The sequence below is a fragment of the Budorcas taxicolor genome, chromosome 8 (genome assembly GCF_023091745.1).
Source record: "Budorcas taxicolor isolate Tak-1 chromosome 8, Takin1.1, whole genome shotgun sequence".
In the NCBI taxonomy this organism is placed as follows: Eukaryota; Metazoa; Chordata; class Mammalia; order Artiodactyla; family Bovidae; genus Budorcas; species Budorcas taxicolor.
In genome coordinates, this window is record NC_068917.1 from 49,374,026 (window position 1) to 49,387,594 (window position 13,569).

Sequence of the window (13,569 nt, forward strand, 5' to 3'; positions counted from 1 at the left end):
CAAAATTTTATGGTCTGGAAATCCATGCACTAAAAGTTTAACTTAAAAATATGTCACTGGCCAATTGGGGCACCTGGTAGAAACAAATATAAAGACTCTTTGGAAGGCTACACACTCAGCCCAGGCTGTACAAGTTTCCTACATATTAAACCACATGGAAGGGCTCACAATACAAAAGCACAAAACATTTAGTGAAACAATTCACTAGAAGCACAAATCAGATGTCAACAGACAGCAGAATGAGATCCCCAAGATGTCACGGTCCCCTTCCAACTGTGTCATCACTCTAACATCTGCTTTCATTATCATATCTCCTCTGCCTCCCTCCCTCTTATAAGGACCTTTGTGATTATATTGGGCCTACCTGGATGGTTCAATATAATCACCCCATTTCAAGATCTTTAATCACATCTGCAAATTCCCTTTTACCATGGGAGGTATTATATTCACAAACTCGAGGGATTAGGATGTGGGCATATTTGGGGAGCCATTGCTCTGCCTACCACAAGTTTTGTTTGCTATTTTATCATATCTCTTTAAAAGGCCAATTTTAGTTTTTCCTTTTCAACTCTATTTGCTTTATTTTCATAACTTATCTGGCAGGCTAAGACATCCACTATAGTGCTCAAAAGAAGTAGTGATAGTATCATCTTTCCAGAACTTGAGAATATTTCTAAACATTTCATCATTGAATATGAATTAGCTGAAGGTTTCTGGTATTGCCTTTTATTGGTTAAATGAAGTTTTTTTCTACTCATAGTTTCCTAGAAACTTTAACCATCAATGTGTGTTGAAAATAATTAAATGATTTTTCCTGCTTCAGTCTCTCTCCTGCAGTCTTTTAATATGAAGAATCATATTAATTGATTTGATTTGACAATAGTTAATCACCCTCAAATTCTGTAATAAGCTCATTTAGGTAATGACATATTTACTTTTTTAAACACTGCTACATGTGTGCAAATATGTTCATGAGTAAGATTGACAGAGAATTATCTTTAATTTCTTTAGAAATTAGGGGATTTAGACAAGGTTAGACTCATAAGCGGAGCTGAATGAAAAAATCTTTCTTCTTTTTCTATTCTCTGAAAAAGTGGGTAGGATTAGGGCAGTGGCTCTCAATTTGGGGCACTTTTATCCTTTAGAAGACATTTGTCAAAGTCTGGAGAACTTTTTGGTTATCAAAACTGGGGAGGCGTTACTTGCATCTAGTGAGTAGAGGCCGACAACGGTGCTGGCTATCGTGCGATACACAGGACAGGGGCCTCCTTTTCCGCCGGCAAACAACTTTACCTTACCCAAATTGTCAATGGTCAGTGGTGCTGAGGCTGTGATTTATTTTTTCATTCTGAAGTAATAATCACTCTTCTCATTTTGTATTTGAAATATGTTTTTTTTTTTTTTTCAGAGAAAGCTTAAAAACTTATATAAGTTTCAGGCCCCATAGAACCTAGACGTCATGGGAGAAAAAGAGGGCACTATATAGAGGGGAGGGGTTTGTGTGTGTGTAGGTAGGGGACGGGCAGAGAGAAATCACTGAGTCAAAACCAATGCTAGAAAAGGGGGTGGGTGGAAGAGAGAAATTTTCTTTTTAGACATAATTTTCAAATAATCACAGTTACTAAGAAATTAGCCATAAGCAACAATTTCAAGAAACTGAAGCAAAGTAATTACTGTGGTACATGATCTAGCAGTTTTAATTCTTGATACCTATCCTAGAGGAATGTTACATAAAGACAGGTCTGAGGATATTCCCTGAGTAGTGCTTGTAAAAATGAAAAATTGGAAGCAATCTACTTGTCAAATCATTCGAGTAGTGGATAAAGTGTGATATTTTCATACAAAAACTCTATAGCAGGTAAAAGGGAGCCAGACTTACCAATATATCTGTCGACATGGATACATCACAAAAATATATTTTTGAACAAAAAAAGTTGCGTAACTATTCATACCATATTTTTTTGTTAATACATTTAGATATATATGCATGTAATACATTGTTTATATAATAGTGCATTTACATAATGCTTCACATTCAAAATATTACATATTTTATATAGATAAAATGCATATAAATATTGAAACAGTCTTAAAAGACATTACATTACACACTGAACAAGTGTAAGAGTAGTTAACTCTGGAAGATAAGGAGTGCAGCAACAAGATTGAAGAAAAAAATGTTGAATGCACACAATTTTATCTGTATTCTAATTTTTAAGAGTAGAATGTATTCATGTTATTTCACATGTAACTTTTAAAATAGATTTTAAAAGACAGTTACATTATGCCAATTGTTTCAGGGTTAATTCCTTTTTTTTCTTTCCAGTTTTATTCAGATATAATTAACACATAGCACTAAGCTTAAGGTGTAGAGCATAATGATTGACCTATATACATCATGAAATGAGTATCACAATAAGTTTAGTGAACATCCATCATCTCAGTTCAGTTCAGTTCAGTCACTCAGTCGTGTCCAACTCTTTGCGACCCCATGAATCGCAGCACGCCAAGCCTCCCTGTCCATCACCAACTCCCGGAGTTCACTCAGACTCACGTCCATCGAGTTGGTGATGCCATCCAGCCATCTCATCCTCTGTCATCCCCTTCTCCTCCTGCCCCCAATCCCTCCCAGCATCAGAGTCTTTTCCAATGAATCAACTCTTCGCATGAGGTGGCTAAAGTACTGGAGTTTCAGCTTTAGCATCATTCCTTCCAAAGAAATCCCAGGACTGATCTCCTTCAGAATGGATTGGTTGGATCTCCTTGCAGTCCAAGGGACTCTCAAGAGTCTTCTCCAACACCACAGTTCAAAAGCATCAATTCTTCAGCACTTCAGCCTTCTTCACAGTCCAACTCTCACACCCATACATGACCACAGGAAAAACCACAGCCTTGACTAGACGGACCTTAGTCGGCAAAGTAATGTCTCTGCTTTTGAGTATGCTATCTAGGTTGGTCATAACTTTCCTTCCAAGGAGTATGCGTCTTTTAATTTCATGGCTGCAGTCACCATCTGCAGTGATTTTGCCCATCATCTCATATAAATATAAAATTAAAAAGAGCGAAAATTTTCTCTTAAAACTTTCATATGTAACACACAGCAGTTTTACTTATATTTATCAAGTTGTATGTTACATCCCTAGTACTTATTATTCTTACAACCAGAAGTTTATACCTTGTGATCACCTTCATCTAATTTTCCCCTCTCCCCACCCTCTGCCTCTGGTAACCACAAATCTGATTTTTTTTCCTGTGAGTTTGTTTTTGAATTTAAAAATAATTGACCTTAAAATCAACAAGCTTATGGGAGAGTTCAGCATCCCAGCTTGTAGAGATAATGAGATGAAATGTCACTCTCAGTTCCTAATATCAAAAAATTCACTTATAATTTATGAAGCTGATATCAACAGATTTAGCACAATGCTGACAATTACTAACTTTTCTATAGGAAGTAACTGGGTGTGAGGGAGAATGCTTGCTCTCCCCCTAGATTTGAAATTGAGGGTAAATTCCTTCTGGAGTAATTTAATATTGTTTTCCCAGCTGATATCCTCCAAAGAAATGAAGGCCCATTTAGATCTAGGCTTCTTATCATGACATATCACAAAGAACACTTGAAACCTTACGTTATTTCCTAACAATTTCTTGAATCTTTCAGTTGGATTTTGTATTCAAGAAATGAAAATTTGAGAAAGACACAAATCTGTTGAGACATTGATCCAGAATATAAAATTGAGTTATGAAAAAGTGCTTAGAGCAGCAACTTGTATATGATAAATGCTGTTAGTGTTAGATATTACTACAGTCCATTCCAATATTAATGTAGCTACACCAAGAAGAAGCAGATATTTCGATTGTTTTTAACTTTAGTATGATGTTAGAAACCAATTTTTAAAAATTAAGAACTGCAGAGATAAGATATTTTTACCTCTAGCAGAATTTGTCTGGGGTTTTAGCTCTCTGTGAGAAAGGTGATCATTATCTTTAGCCCTCCAGAACAGTTCCTTCACTAAGTTGATCAGAGAGAGAAAGTGTGTGTGTGTGTGTGTGTGTGTGTGTGTGTGTGTGTGTGAAGATCCCTTAAAGGAGGAAATGTCAACTCACTCCAGTATGCTTACCTGGGAAATCCCATGGACAGAGAAGTCTGGCGGGCTACGGTCAATGGTGCTGCAAGGAGTCAGATAGGTCTTAGAGACTGAGCATGCACAAGCTCGTATAACCTGCCAGCATCTGTCTGGTTCATGCTAACTTCCAGTCATACAGAGCCCAACAAAAGAGAAGTATTTAAAACCATGTTACAGAAAAACATTTATTATTATTTATTTTTAATTGGAGGATAATTGCTTTACAATGTTGTGTTAGTTTCTGCTATACATCAGTGTGAATTAGCCATTAAGTGTATATATATGCGCTCTCCCTCTTGAACCTCCTTCTCACCTAGAAGAATACTTAATGGCATAAAAAGATATTCATCTATTTCTGCTTTATTGACTATGCCAAAGCCTTTGAATGTGTGGATCACAATAAACTGTGGAAAATTCTGAAAGAGATGGGAATACCAGACCAACTTACCTGCCTCTTGAGAAATCTGTATGCAGGTCAGGAAGCAACAGTTAGAACTGGACATGGAACAACAGACTGGTTCCAAATAGGAAAAGGAGTACATCAACGCTATATATTGTCACCTTGCTTATTTAACTTATATGCAGAGTACATCATGAGAAATGCTGGGCTGGCGGAAGCACAAACCGGAATCAAGACTGCCGGGAGAAATTATCAATAACTTCAGATATACAGATGACACCACCCTTATGGCAGAAAGTGAAGAAGAACTAAAGAGCCTCTTGATGAAAGTGAAAGAGGAGAGTGAAAAAGTTGGCTTAAAGCTCAACATTCAGAAAACGAAGATCATGGCATCCAGTCCCATCACTTCATGGCAAGTAGATGAGGAAACAGTGGAAACAGTGACAGACTTTGTTTTTGGGGGCTCCAAAACCACTGCAGATAGTGATTGCAGCCATGAAATTAAAAGATGCTTACTCCTTGGAAGGAAAGTTATGACCAACCTAGACAGCATATTAAAAAGCAAAGACATTACATTGCCAGCAAAGGTCTGTCTACTCAAGGCTATGGTTTTTCCAGTAGTCATGTATGGATGTGAGAGTTGGACTATAAAGAAAGCTGAGCACTGAAGAATCGATGCTTTTGAAAGGTGGTGTTGGAGAAGACTCTTGAGAGTCCCTTGGACTGCAAGGAGATCCAACCAGTCCATCCTAAAGGAGATCAGTCCTGAGTGTTCATTGGAAGGACTGATGTTGAAGCTGAAACTCCAATACTTTGGCCACCTGATGCGAAGAGTTGACTCATTGGAAAAGACCTTGATGCTGGGAAAGAATGAAGGCAGGAGGAGAAGGGAACGACAGAGGATGAGACGGTTGGATGGCATCACCGACTCAATCGATATGAGTTTGGGTGGACTCCATAAGTTGGTGATGTACAGGGAGGCCTGGCATGCTGTGGTCCATGGGGTTGCAAAGAGTCGGATACGACTGAGCAACTGAACTGAACTGAAACATATTAAGTGAGAAAAAGAGGGTTAAATAACAGTATATATAAGTTGTGCAGCATAATTCTACTTTTTTCAACAAAAGGACCATAACATACATACACAAAGAAAAAAGATATTAAAACATACACCAAAATCTTAACAGTGATTAGTCTGGGTAGAGGAATTATGAGTAATTTCCCCCTTGTGTATGTTTGTTTTTCTCTGTGTTTCCTAAATTTCTGCATTTAACACATGTTGTGCTTGTGGTTAGAAGTAAAACCAGTAACATTTTCCTTTTCAAAGGATGACGGTAGAGCATGACTGACTGACAGTCTAGACAAGAACTCACAATCTGTATGCATAATATGTGGTGTCATTTCCCGATAGCTCAGTGGTTAGATTCCACCTGCAAGGCAAGAGACACAGGAAATATGCATTAGATTCTTGGGTCGGGAAGATCTCCTGGAGAAGGAAATGGCACCCCACTCCAGTACTCTCGCCTGAAAAATCCCAGGGACAGAGGAGCCTGGTGGCCTACAGTCCATGGGGTCACAAACAGTTGGACGTGACTGAGCATAAACACAAACACACACACACACACATTTCCCAACTCAACTTTATAAGCACGATTTGAGTGGTTCACTAAGATCTAATGATAGTATAAAATGATTAGATTGGTTTCCTGCTCTCAACCCTCATTATCACTGCATGTATTATTTTACCATTGCTGCTAAGTCGCTTCAGTAGTGTCCAACTCTGCGGCCCCATAGATGGCAGCCCACCAGGCTCCCCTGTCCCTGGGATTCTCCAGGCAAGAACACTGGAGGGGGTTGCCATTTCCTTTTCCAATGCATGAAAGTGAAAAGTGAAAGGGAGTCGCTCAGTCGTGTCCAACCCTTAGCATGGACTGCAGCCTACCAGGCTCCTCCATCCATGGGATTTTCCAGGCAAGAGTACTGGAGTGGGGTGCCATTTTACCATTAGGTTTCCCTAAATGTAACGATTTCTTCAAAGAATTTGACTCTTCTAAGGCTCTTGAAGCAGGTTACCAAGTCACTTCTCAAAAAGTTTGTACTAGCAATGTAGCAAATGAGGTTATAATACCCTCCTAAGCCCTATTTTTAAAAAGATTATTTCCTGCCTTTTGAACAGTTTTAAAGGTATTATTTAATTTGCTGAAAAACTAAAAATTTTCTAACAACCAAGACATGTTCACATTTTTTAAAAAAATTTTATTCTTTCTTCGGTTACAACTTTTAAAGAGTACAGATTTCAGTTGTGTGAGAAGAAGCAGGGGCTTGGGAAAGGAGCATTTAAACTGAAGTGGGGAATCAGGGTTCTCTGCGATAGCTTTCTAAATGCCCTCTCAACTTCCATGCTTGACTCTGAGGAATCAGAAACCAGAGTGCCCCATTTAAAAACTTTAATCAGATCTTGTCTCTCTCCTGCTTAAAACCATCCAATGGCTTCCCATTGCTTTCAAAATAAAATGCATGATGGGCAAGGCCCCCCTAAGCAAGCTTGCTCACTTCAGTACAGCCTAGGCGGCCTTCCCATTGTTCCTCATTCTGCTGGCTTCCACCTCAGAGCCTCTGTCCTTGCCTGGAATGCTTTTTTCTCATTTCCTCCACTAGCTCCTTCTCCAGGATTTAGCTCAAGTATCACTTTCTCTGACAGGCCTTCCCTGCTTCTTACATTCATTCTGTTTTTTCCTTCATGACACCTATCACCGCCTGGAATTATCTTGATCCTATGCAGGTTATCTTGTTCTTTTCCTGTCTTCCACACCAGAACTGTAAGCTCTGAGACCTGCTTGCCTGGCTCCCTCACTGCCTCTGCCTAGCCTACTGTAGATCAGACATTATTAGAGTACAGACCTGCAGAGGCCTCAGTGAACCTCATCTTTAATAAGGGATTTAACTAGATGAACGTGACTAGGTTTAAGTGGAAGCATCCTCTCAACGATGCCAGCGTGCTCGCTGGGGCATTTCTAGAAAGTTCGAAGGAGGAATTCTTACTAGGGAACTAGGGAGAGGGGGTGGTGGTGGGGGTAGTGAAGAAAACCTGTGCGGTGCAATCTTTACACCTGTTGGAGAGCAAAACAGACCCGAGCGCTATGTTTTAAGGGAAGAGCTGGCATAGAGTCATTTGAAAGCTTGCATTGTTGGGGTTTTTGTTTTGACACGGGGACCTGATTAAAAGCACAGTCAGAAGATGAAGAGGTCCCGCGCTCCCTCCCCTCGTGGATGTTTCCTTGAGCGCTGAAAAGGCTTTCAAAACATTAAATGCAGCTGACATTTTTTTCTGAGTTAAAAAAAAATCGGCAAAATGCAGAAACGTACAGACCAGTCCCGTGGCCGCTTCCCGCTGGGTCCCGTGTGCCACCCCGTCCGATTCCCGCCAGCTCGGGTCTCCCAGGACCCGCAAGGGGCGGAGGGGTGGAGGGGTGGGGCATACCCTGTGACGCTAGCAGGCAGGGACTGCGCAGGCGCCGGGGCGGGCTCTCGCGCACTCGCGCGCCGCGCTATTCGCGCGGGAGTGGGACTGCGGCGCGCTGGGGCTGTAGGTAGGTGGGAACGGAAGCCACCGCCGGGAAGAGAGACCGCCAGGATGGCGACACCGAGCAGGAAAACGTCCACTCAAAGCCCCCAGGCCTCCAAGAGAGCTCTCATGAGTGATCCCTCGTCGGAAGTCCCGAGCAAGAAAAAGAGTTCGGTTCCACCGGCTGCGCCACCGCCACTGCCGTCTTCCGGGCCTTTCGTGGAAGGCTCTATAGTCCGCATCGCGATGGAGAACTTCCTGTGAGTGACCGGAGGCCGAGCCGCGGCGTGGGAGGCCAGCGGCCGGCACACGAGGGCCGCAGGCTGCGTGCGTGCGGGGGGCGGGTCGGTCGAGGTGTGCCTAGCTTTTGGTAAATTCGTCTGGGGATGGCTGTGAGGATATTTACTCGTGGGCCTTGGAAATTGACGTGTTTGTTGATGTGGTAGGTGAGTGCCTTGTGTATTGCAGTTTTTTAATTCTTAATGCCAAAGTTGTTTGAAGGCGTCAAATGGCGGGCAGTGGACGTAGTAGGAATTACATCTCCTCCCGCTGGGAGTCACGGCCTGTAGACATAATCTGTAATTCACAAAACTGTGGTCCTGGGAAGTCAAAAAGCAACGGTTAAATCAGGGCGACAGTGACGGTGTGGCACATTTCGTGAAGAGATGGCAGTTGCCAGGTGGACAAAGATGGTGATGGTTGTCATGGATGGAGACATTTCCTGAAATGTACCAGAAAATTAAGCCCTGCTCTCAGTTGTTGCGCTACCCAGCAGAGCCTTGACTTCTTCAAATCTGACTTTCTTCCCGGGTTGCTTTCTCACTCTTCAGACAACTAATCATAGTATTCACTTTAGAATTTAGTAAGGATGTTGTAACACAACGATCGTGTATCCGTCTAGCACCTTGCAGTTCATTTGTCTGTTATATTTTAAGCTTGCACAGTGGCCTAAGGAAAACAATTACAGTAACAATAACGACATTTTTTTTTAAAGCATCTGTCCTTTGCCAGGTATAGAAATAGGTACTTTATTTACACAGTACCCTCATTCATTCCTCATAACTCTTTATAGCATCTCCACTGTTAAGCTCAGAGAGGTTGATTTGCCCAGGTTTACTCAGCTGATAAGTAGCTGAATTGTTGTTTTAATTCAAATCAGGAAAGATAAATATCAAATGAAGTACCTACCATAATTATATATGTGTGTGTGTATCAGGATGCCCTGGGGGCGCAAAGGATGAAATGATTAATTTCCTCCACAGTTGTGAGAAGGGCCTTGTACTGGAGGATATGAAAGTCTTAAGGGAAGAGCATGGAACTGCCTGAAACAGTTTGCTGTATTTAGTAAGTTTCCAGTATCCTAGTATGATTAGGACATAGGATGTGAGTGAGTGTATGGATAGAGTGATACTGACGGTATGTAGCGTTATGGAGGGTCTGTGTTTCCTGTGCTGAGAAATTGCAACTTTATCCTGTAGGTAGCCAGGATGCATTTTGAGTAGGGCATCATATCTGGCTTGGGCTTCTCAGGTGGTGCTAGTGGTAAATAACCTGCTTGCCAGCACAGGAGGGTTAGGAGACAGGGGAGGGATCTCCTGGAGGGCGGCATGGCAATTCACGCCAGTATTCTTGCCTGGAGAATCCCATGGACAGAGTAGCCTGGCGGGCTACATCCATAGGGTCACAAAGAGTTGGACACAACTGATATAGCGCACACGTGTGCACCCTCATGTGGTTTATATTACTTTGGAAGCAGTGTGAAGGATGATTTAGAAAGGGTGCAAGATTGGAGGCAAGAAGGCTTTTACAGTAAGAAGGCAGAGATGATCGGGATTTGAGTCTCGCAGTGGGAAGTAGGAGCAGAAAAAATAGATTTGACAGGGTTTTGTCTGCAGATTAATTACGAGGCATCGGGGTAAAGGAGAAGTGGAGTATTTTTCCTCAAGTCTCTCTCTTGGCTAATTGGTATAGAACCGTGCCAAAGAAGAGGTAATTCTGGGAGGGTAATAATAAATGCCTTTTGTATCTTGTGTGTTGAAGTTTCCCGTGGGACATCTAAAAGGTCTTCTATGGGCAGTATTTATAAGGGTTCAGAGCTTATAGGAAAATGTTAACAGATGAGAGACTTAAGAATCATGCATATAGGTGATTGTTGAAATTGCAGAAATGGTTGAAATTGCCTCGAAGGGAATATAAATAGAAGTCCAAGTACAGAGTTCCAGAGGAATGCCAACATTTAAGGGTAAACAGAAGAACTCACAGATTGAGAAGGAACTGTTCAGGGAAGTAAGGGGAGAACTGTGGGAGAGTATTATCAGAGAACCCAAGGAAAAAGAGTACTTCAGAAAACATATGATACAGTGAAGTCAGATAACAGTACAGAAAAGAACCTGCTGCATTTAGCAGTCAGGAAATCTTTGGCGCTTTGAGGTAGGGGAAGTGGAAAACTTTGCAGTCATAGAAGAATGAATGAGTGTGAGGAAGTAACGCTTGGATGTGAAGAGGAGAAAGAAAAGGTAGCTGGAAAGCGCAGAACTAAGTAAGATTTTGTTTATTTTTATGAGAGGACTTTGAGTTTTAGGAACGCAGTAGGAAGACTAGGCCTAGAGAACTAAAAGGGCCTGGAAGAGAGTAGTCAAGGGAAAGATTCCTGTGAGTTAACCAAGTCCATTGGGATTGAGAGTAGAGGGAGGAGATTTCTAGGCAGAAGTAATAGCATATGCAAAGGCTTTGAGAAAGAAGGAAGCAAAAGATAGTCAAGAAATTGAAAGAAACTCCTTATAGGTAAACTTTAGAGGTCTAATTAGAGAATAGGGGAAGGAGATAGAAAGTAGAAAAAGATGATCTAGACCTAAATCATGAAGGGTCCTATTTGTTTCTTTTTTTAAAAGCAGGGTATGTCAGATTTTCTTGTTTACCAACATTATTTGGTGATGAATGATGAATGGGTGGGTAGTGTGAACAGAGGTGAGGAGACAAAAAGAATCAAAGATGATGGCTAGGTTTCTGCTGTGGGCAGAGGAATGAATAATTATATCCTTTATTAAGAGACTACAAGAGTGGTTTTAGATGTTTTTTTTAAAGGCTTATGAAAAAGTAATTCCGGTTTTGGACTGTGAATTTTAAATTATTATAGCTAGGCTCAAACACATCTTTATTGATCAAAATAGCAACCATTACAGTCAACACATTTTTGCCAACAAGAAATAAGTTTGTTTATTCTTGTAGCTTAAAAATCTGTCCTTCAGGATTCAACGAACTCTTGGAAAGCGTTTTCTGTCTCATGCTGGTTGTGGAAGTGATTTGCCTGCAAAACGTTGTTGAGATGCTTGAAAAAGTGGTAATTGGTTGGTGATAGGTTATATGGCTGTTGAGGCAAAACTTCTTAGCCCAATTCTTTCAACTTTTGAAGAGTTGGTTTTGTGATGTATGGTCAGGCGTTGTTATGGAGATGAATTGGGCCCATTCTGTTGGCCAGTGCTGGCTGCAGGCATTGCAATTTCTGTGCATCTCATGGATTTGCTGAGCATACTTCTCAGATGTAATGGTTTCTTTGCACCAGGATTCAGAAAGCTGTAGTATATCAGATGGGCAGCAGACCACCAAGAGAGTGACCATGACCTTTTTTTGGTGCAATTTTGGCTTTGGAAAGTGCTTGGAGTTTCTTCGTGGTCCAACCGCTGAGCAGGTTATCACCGGTTGTCATATAAAATCCACTTTTCGTCACATGGTTTGTTGTTGCATACAATAAGAGAAGATGACACTTCAAAACAACGGGTTTTTTTTTCTTGGTCTATTCATGAGGTACCCACTTAACGAGCTTTTCCACCTTTCCAATTTGCTTCAAATGCCGAATGACCACAGAAGGATTGACATTGAGTTCTTGGGCAACTTCTGGTGTAGTTGTAAGAGGTTCAGCATTGATAATCCTCTCAATTGGTTGTTGTCAACTTCCAGTTGCCAGCCACTGTGCTGCTCATCCTCAAGGCTCTCATCTCCTTTGCAAAACATCTTGAGCCAGTGCAGTTTCATTAGCAGTTCCTGGGCCAAATGCGTGGTTGATGTTGTGAGTTATCTCTGCTGCCTTACAACCAATTTTGAACCCATTTTGAACTCGAATAAGAAAATTGCTCGAATTTGCATTTTGTTTAACATCATTTCCCTAGTCTAAAATAAATATAAAATAAACAGCAAGTAATAAGTCATTAGCAAAAAAAAAAAGTGCATTAAAATGATGTATAACATAACCACATTTATTTGAAAATCTATTCCAATATCAAACAGCAAAGTTCAACAATGCAAAACCACAGTTACTTTTGCACCAGTGTAATAGTTTTGAATATGTTAAGTTTGAAGTGACCGTTGTAGGACATCCAAATAGAGTTCTTGAGGTGGGAATTGCATCTGTAAGTCATCTGAACTGACTTTCAGTATGTAGGTGTTACCTGAGGCCATGGAGAAGATAATGAGGTACTAGATAAAGTGTGTAAACTCAGAAGAGGGTGGCCTCTGAAATTAGCTTTTTCAGGGGGAGGTCAGAGAAAAGGGAACTCACAAAAGGGAATTTCCAATAAACATATTGTAGAGTCAGAATGGTTTTTTTTGTTTTTTGTTTTTTTTCCTCTTTTAAATGCAGAGGCTTTATTTAGTTTTTGGCAGCTTTTCGTGTTTATAGTGTTTGTGTGTAACGATATAGGTCAGAAGTTTTCATGCTTTTTTCTGCTGTATTTGTTTGCTTAAATACCAGTTGCATCACTATTTTAGTAAGACAGTTCACAGCAGGAAAATCAAATATTAAAAGAATGGAGCTGCATGTGTTGATTAAGAAGCTCCAAGTCAGATAATTTTCCAGATGTCTGAAATTCCCAAACTAGTTTTATTTTCAGTGTTGTAAAGGGTTGTTTCAAGACTCTGCTGTTACTAGAATAAAGCTTCTGAAAAGACAAGTGGATGCTCTGCGGAGAAGTGGGGTTGGAAACCTGCCAGAAAATACTTTTATTTACCACCTGTATTTATTTTATTACAACTTGGAATTTCAGAATTATTAATTTCTTGAAGTGTGCTTGGTTAAATTATTTGAATACTTAGCAAGTTAGTAATAGGCTAAGCTTTTACTCTTGGGGAATTAGTTGGTAGCCAACTGAAACTGTGGGCATGGGACATTACTTATGGGGTCCAGTTCCAGATATTCAAGGACATGGTACAAAGATACTGAGTCAGTTTCCTTCACATCTTGCCATAGCTTTCCCTGAAGACTAATATGGGTTAGATGCTCCTGTTGCAGGTAGAGAGCAGGACAGCATGCTGCTTTCTAGTATGAGGGAACGTTACGGACGTGCTTGGTGATGATGCACTCTTGTTTCCTCTCGTAGGAATAAAATTTAATTTGTACTACAAATAGATCCTTTGGTGAATGTCTGGCAGCATATTAAAGGAAATTCATGTTATTTTAAAAAATTAATAAATTAAACTATTGAGTT

At 40.6% G+C, this 13,569-nt stretch overlaps 1 protein-coding gene across 1 annotated transcript in view; it reads left to right on the forward strand.

Moving 5' to 3' along the window:
• The first annotated feature begins 8,158 nt into the window (after window positions 1-8,158).
• Window positions 8,159-13,569, forward strand: part of SMC5 (structural maintenance of chromosomes 5) — a 102,498-nt gene continuing 97,087 nt past the window's right edge. The window contains exon 1 of the mRNA XM_052644501.1: window positions 8,159-8,349. Within this exon, the coding sequence (XP_052500461.1) occupies window positions 8,159-8,349 (191 nt within the window). The remainder of the gene's footprint in view (window positions 8,350-13,569) is intronic.